This window comes from Delphinus delphis, chromosome 2 (assembly GCF_949987515.2).
Source record: "Delphinus delphis chromosome 2, mDelDel1.2, whole genome shotgun sequence".
In the NCBI taxonomy this organism is placed as follows: Eukaryota; Metazoa; Chordata; class Mammalia; order Artiodactyla; family Delphinidae; genus Delphinus; species Delphinus delphis.
In genome coordinates, this window is record NC_082684.1 from 74,657,743 (window position 1) to 74,663,742 (window position 6,000).

The 6,000-nt window shown below is 56.1% G+C and overlaps 1 protein-coding gene across 2 annotated transcripts in view; it reads left to right on the plus strand.

The window, feature by feature from the left end:
* The window catches only part of SLC7A8 (solute carrier family 7 member 8), a 55,655-nt gene extending 52,477 nt beyond the window's left edge, over nt 1–3,178 (plus strand). For both annotated transcript variants that reach the window (XM_060003489.1, XM_060003490.1), the window contains 3 exons: nt 307–484; nt 990–1,599; nt 2,433–3,178. In XM_060003489.1, the coding sequence (XP_059859472.1) occupies nt 307–484; nt 990–1,135 (324 nt within the window). In that variant the 3' untranslated portion in view covers nt 1,136–1,599; nt 2,433–3,178. The remainder of the gene's footprint in view (nt 1–306; nt 485–989; nt 1,600–2,432) is intronic.
* Nucleotides 3,179–6,000: the final 2,822 nt, after the last annotated feature.

Here is a 6,000-nt window from a genome sequence, read left to right on the forward strand (position 1 = left end):
AGGCGCACAGCTGGATGATGAGGCCTTGTTTGATCCCACCTCGGAGGACAACGAGAATTGTCCCCTCCCTAGGCCCCCCCACCCCCCTAACTGTCCCACTGCTGACGTTCGCCAGCGTCTGCTGACGTTCGCCAGCGTCTGCTGACACAGCACTTGCCCCATCAGGGCTCGGGGTGTGGGAGCCACAGAGCTGAGTGAAACCCAGCTTTGCCCTCCAAGCGCTTCCCTGTGGGTGAGGAAGGGGGAAGGTGCCCGGATGCCGGGGGCCGTAGCATCCATGCAGGTAACGGTGCCTCTGATCCACAGGTCAGCCTGCTGTTCCCCGTCGTCTACCTGCTGTTCTGGGCCTTCCTGCTGGTCTTCAGCCTGTGGTCGGAGCCCGTGGTGTGTGGCACCGGCCTGGCCATCATGCTGACAGGGGTGCCTGTCTATTTCTTGGGTGTTTACTGGCAACACAAGCCCAGGTGTTTCAATAAGTTCATTGGTAAGTTGTTGAAGATTCTGAGTGGCTAGAGGGCCCCCTGGTCTGGAAGAGAGTGGTCAGCAGTCTGGCTGGGGAACCCCACCAGGATCGGGAGGCGGGGCCGTAGAGCACTGGAGAAAGGGTCGGGACGGGAGAGGGCAGGTGCCTCCCCAGAGACCTCTGAGGAGAGGAGAACAGCGGATATTTCCGCACAGACCTTAGGCCTGCCAGAGTGGCCATCCTATAGCAGCTGCCCTGGGCTGCGTGGAGACCAGGGGACACCCTAGAATTGGCGGGCGGTGGGCATGGAGCCTTGAGGAGTAGGAGCGGCCAGCAAAAAGGCTGACCAGAGACGGAGGAGGTAGGTGAGGTGACCGTCTCCTGGAGAGGGAGTTCCCTCACGGCGCTGGCGGCTCAGCTGAGGCCAAATGCTGCGGCAGGAGAGCTGGGAAGGGCCCTGGTCTGGCTGGCCAGGTTGGTTGGACGCTCAGCGCTGATCTGCTTTCTGTGTGGCCTCCTCCTGCAGAGCTGCTGACCCTGGGGAGCCAGAAGATGTGTATGGTTGTGTACCCCAAGGTGGAGGAGGACGCAGGGACAGAGGAGCTACAGGAAGACATGCAGGAGCAGCAGCAGCCCACTGCCCCCAAGGACAAGGATGCAGAGGAGCCCTGAGGACCACCCTCCCCTCTCAGCTGCTTCCCTCCTCCTTCATCCCCCTCTCTGCCCTCCTGCCCTGCCTGGGTCCCCCAAACACACACACACCCCTCTGCCTCTGTCATTCCGGGGTCAGGACCTGGGTGTGGGTGGTGAGAAACTATAAACAAAGATACTGACATTTGTACCCAAAGATCCAGCCTCCTCTCACCCCCAAGGCCTGTGTCTAAAGCAGTGGAGCTTCCGGGGTGCCCTACATGGCCCTCCCTCCTGGGCCCACACCCTTAGTCACTTCCTCAGGAACCTGAGTTCAGGGCTGCCTTCCCTCCCCATTCCTGAGCCCGAGGGAGGCCTCAGCTCCAACAGAAGTGGCAGCAACAGTGAGTCACCTGGGGACAGACTCGAGCAAATCTGTCATCATTAAAGGTCAGCTGAAGAGACCCAAATCCCCCTCCCTTCACCAGTGACCGAAGACATCAGAGGTGATGCTTCCCTCTGCCCCCCTCCCCCTCCTCCCCCTCCCCCTCCTCCCCCTCCCCCTCCTCCCCCCTACCCCTCCTCCCCCTCCCCCTCCTCCCCCCTACCCCTCCTCCCCCCTCCCCCCTCCCCTCCTCCCCCACCACAGCCTGGGCCTTCTGTGCAGAGTGAGGTTCCTGTCAGGACAGCATCTCCCCACTGACCTAAGGACCAATGTGCAGGAGGACTGCCCCCTCCCCTAACCCCGGCCGGGCCTGTGGAACAGATTGGGAAAGGCTCAGATTGTAGAAACCCAGCCTTGCCCCTGCCTCCTCCCCCCAACTCAGTGCCAAAGCTTCCTGAAGCCAGAAAGCTGCTTATTTCCAATGTAGCAGACATTTCTCTCCTAATGACAAAGCAGCTCCTCTCCTCCTCCCTCCCACCCCCATGGGAAGGAGCCCGCCACCCTGTTACCCCCGCAGTGATGCTCCAGCACAGCCCCAGGCAGCCAGCTCTGCTGGCAGCCCCATCTTGCCCTTCTCCTCCTCTCTGGACTTTTGCTCCTGGGGTGTGAAGGCTCCCCAAGCCCTTCATGCCTGAAAGTCGAGCCAAATCAGCCTTAAGTCACCTCCCATCCAAGAACTGGACCTAAAAATACCCCCTTATTTCCAGCCCTCTGGTCAGACCTGGCATGAAAAGCCTTCCAGGGAGGGAGGGCTATTTCCCATCTCCCCAGAGGTATCCATCCCATCACCTCGGAGACTGTTTGGGGAGAAAGTGTATTCTGAAGGCCATTTCCTCCCCCAACTCAGATCACCCCTCCCTCCTTTCTGCTCACACCACTCTCCTGTCTGGACAGCCTCCAGGACAGGATGAGAGGACAGTGGCAGAAGGTACCCACTTTGGAGGCTCTCGGAAAAGCCCGTTCTCTATGGTTTGCAGACTTGTGGCCATCCTGTCCTGAAGCTGCCATTCCCTGTGCTCCAAAGAAGGTGCTGGTGTTTGCCCTGGGCCCTTGCAGCCTCCTAGCCACACCTGTTGTGCTAAGGACTGGGATTCTTCTATCCCAAGCAGGAGTCCCCCCCTTCCCCCAACTCCCTATCCTGTCTGCTGAAACTGGAAAACCTGGGGAGTCCTCCTGGCCTACTTGGGTCTCCCAGCTTCCCACCCAGCCTGCTTGAGCCTGCATTGGTAAGATGCGGGTTTGGTCTGAGTTGTGGTCCCTTCAGAGTGGACTCCAGGCAGACTGGGGCTGGCCCCTGGAGGGTCAGGGGACCATCCTCTTGTTCCCTCTTCTCATTCCTCCAACCTTCAATTATTGTTTTTTTTGTAAAGTGGATGCCTTACTTTTTGGATAAATATTTTTGAAGCTGGCATTTATATTTCTTTTGGATTTTTAAGGTTTTGTTCTTTTTTTTTGGGGGGAGGGTTTTAGTTATAGCTGGATAATAATCTTCTGTCTTTGAGTTGGTTTAGGTTTTAGTTGTGTGTTTTGTTTTGTGAGGGTTTTTTTTTTTTTTCTGTTGATGTAATAAAATTTTAAATGGAAATGAAGTTGGTGGTGTTAATAATTCAATGACCTTCCAAGACAGAGTCTCCAGGCACTTCCTGTCTCTGTCAGGAGGGAGGTCTTTGGTTGCCAGGTTCCTTCCAGGATGGCATTCCTGAAAGTCCTTGCGCTCCATAGCTTCGAGCTGTCCCAGGGCCCAGTGCCAGCGCGTTTTAACAGCTCCCTCTCGTTTTGAACCGAAAACTTTCTCATTGCTTCTGTGAAGTCACGAGTGTTAAGATCCTGCCTATGTATTGTGCTGAGAGCCTGCAAACTATCTGGGAAGAAGAAACTCATCCCTACCCAGGGTGGGAACATGGGCGACAGAGAGACAGCACCAAGCTGAGTGGAGAGAGGCGAAGGCATCAGGAAGGGACAGGCTGAGCCTGTGGAGAGACCCCAGTGAGGGTGGGGGGGGTTAGGCAGTTAGGAGAGCACCCAGCTGGATGCCAGGGGCTTGATGGGAGGGACTGGGAGGTGAGGTGGGGTCCACTCAGCTGTCTGAGTGAAAGACTAGGAGGGCTGAGGGATCAGGGAAGAGGAGGAAGCAGTTGAGGTAAGGACAAGTACCTCCTGGCGCTCTGGGTTAATCGCTGGAGGAAGTTGACAGGATTAGTCCTTGCTTGGAGTCCCTCCTTTGTGGGCAGCCCTCCCGGCTGCCTGTCCTGAGACAGCATCATTCCAGAGCCAGCACTGCTGACAGACATGCGGAGGAGGCAGGGCCGGGGGGCGGGGGGGGGGGGTGAGGGGTGTGTTAAGACATCACCCTTCACCATCTGGAACACTGTGAGGACACTGGCAGGCAAGATGCCTCCACTCCCAGTCCCAGCCTGGCCCCAACACGCCTGTTTTGTGGCTGGCGTTCTAGACTGAGGCTGGAGGCTTGCCATTCACAGGGGCACAGACTCTTGGCTCTGAGACCCAGCCCAGCCACCAAACAGCTGTGTGTCCTTGGGCAAGTCAGTTAACCTATTTAGCACTTTTAGAGGGATGAAAAAAGAAGACTGAATCTAATCTCAAAGGGTTCCTGAATCTCCCAGCCCATGGCTGTCCCAAAAGAGTGAGAGCAAACTGGGCCGAGGCCAGTCTTGTGCAAGAGGCCCTTCTCCAAGATTCACATCCCCCTTGGGGATTCCCCCAGTTCCCCAACACACACTTTTCCTTTCCCCAGGCTCCCAGAGGCTTCCTCACGTCACCCCATTCCAGCAAGTCCAGCCCTCCCCAACCTTTCTCAGTCCCTGGAGACACCTGTCCCTGGGGGCGCCCTCTCTTTTGTAAGGTGACACTTGCTGATCTTTTCAACCTGCTCAAAAGGGCAAATGTGGGTCTCTTCCTAGGCAACATGCATTTATTTTTAACCTGGGCCTTTAAGCTGTCTTAACCCTGTCAGTCACTTTAATGTGAGGAATTTCAGACGCTCTGATCTGGGGGAATTTGGGAGCCTTTGGAGGTCACTGAAATCACAGCTGCTTATGCATTCATTTATTAATGTAGTCGAACAATAAATATTTCTCTAACCATTGTATCCAGGATTTTGCTATATGCTGTGGGAATAGCAAACTTACTCTTGAATTTTCCAAGTCAGCACAGACTTCAAATATCTTGTGTCACTGTCTCCGTAAGAACACTCATATATGTCAACACACCTGTCCTTAATTTTAGTTCAGGCAATGTGGTCACCCTAGCTGAAAAAGTATCTGACCTACCTTTAAGGAGCAAATAGTCTTGGGGGAAAGAAGATAAGAATGCACATGGCACGTACGTGTGCACATCACAGATCACTGCCCACTCTGCTGGGCTGCGCGCGTCTGCAGGCAGGGCTGGACCCGCCCTGCGCAGTGCCTGGGACCTACGTGCAAAAATGCCTGTCCAACTGAAGCTTCAGACAAAGCTGCAGGTAGCGTGTCACTCAGGAGACACAGATACACCCGCAGGGGGGCGGTCAGAGGGCCGGAAGGAGACTGACGTGGCTGAGACCACTTGCTTTCCATACATTATCTTATTCAAAGTTTAATTAAACAACCGACAAAGTAGGCATTACTACTGCCCTTTTACAAGTGAGATTAAGTAACTGGCCCAAGGTCACCGAGTGGTAGGTGACAGGGAGATCTGAGCCAGGTTCTATATGACATGCTCGCTGCCTCCCTGTTGGAAGGACTTGGTGAAGGAGGTGGTGTTTGAACTGAGGCCTGTGACAAAGTCATTAAGATACTACAGGGGCTGGGCTTCCCTGGTGGCACAGTGGTTGAGAGTCCGCCTGCCGGTGCAGGGGACACGGGTTCATACCCCGGTCCGGGAAGATCCCACATGCCGCGGAGCGGCTGGGCCCGTGATCCATGGCCGCTGAGCCTGTGCTCCGCAACGGGAGAGGCCACAACAGTGAGAGGCCCGCGTACCGCAAAAAAAAAAAAAAAAAAAAAGATACGACAGAGGCTTTGTTTCAGTTAATGCACACAGGTAGCAGCAGCGGCTGCAGGGAGAAAATGATCCTGCTGACCAGGGGACCGCGGGGGGGCTTCCATCCGCTCCGGAGCAACCCCGCACAACCCAAGAATCCCCCAACCCTTGACTAGCACTGCCCTCCCTACCCCCTTCCCCTCCAGCGCCCCCTCCTTCCCTAACCAGACGTCCAGAGCGCCCCGGTTACTGGGAAACGCGGCAACGTCAGCCAGAGAGGTGAGGGGCCGAGATCACTTATCTCCTCCACGGCGGAGCTCCGAGCGTTCTCATTTCCTGCCGGCCTATCTGCACACCTCCCGGCTTCCTCCAGCCCCGGCTCGCCCGCTCCTGACGCAGTCTCCCCCTCCCACAGGGTGCCGGACTGAGGGCAAAGAAAGCTCTCTGAGTCACACAGCTCCCCCTTTCCCTAGCCCTTCTT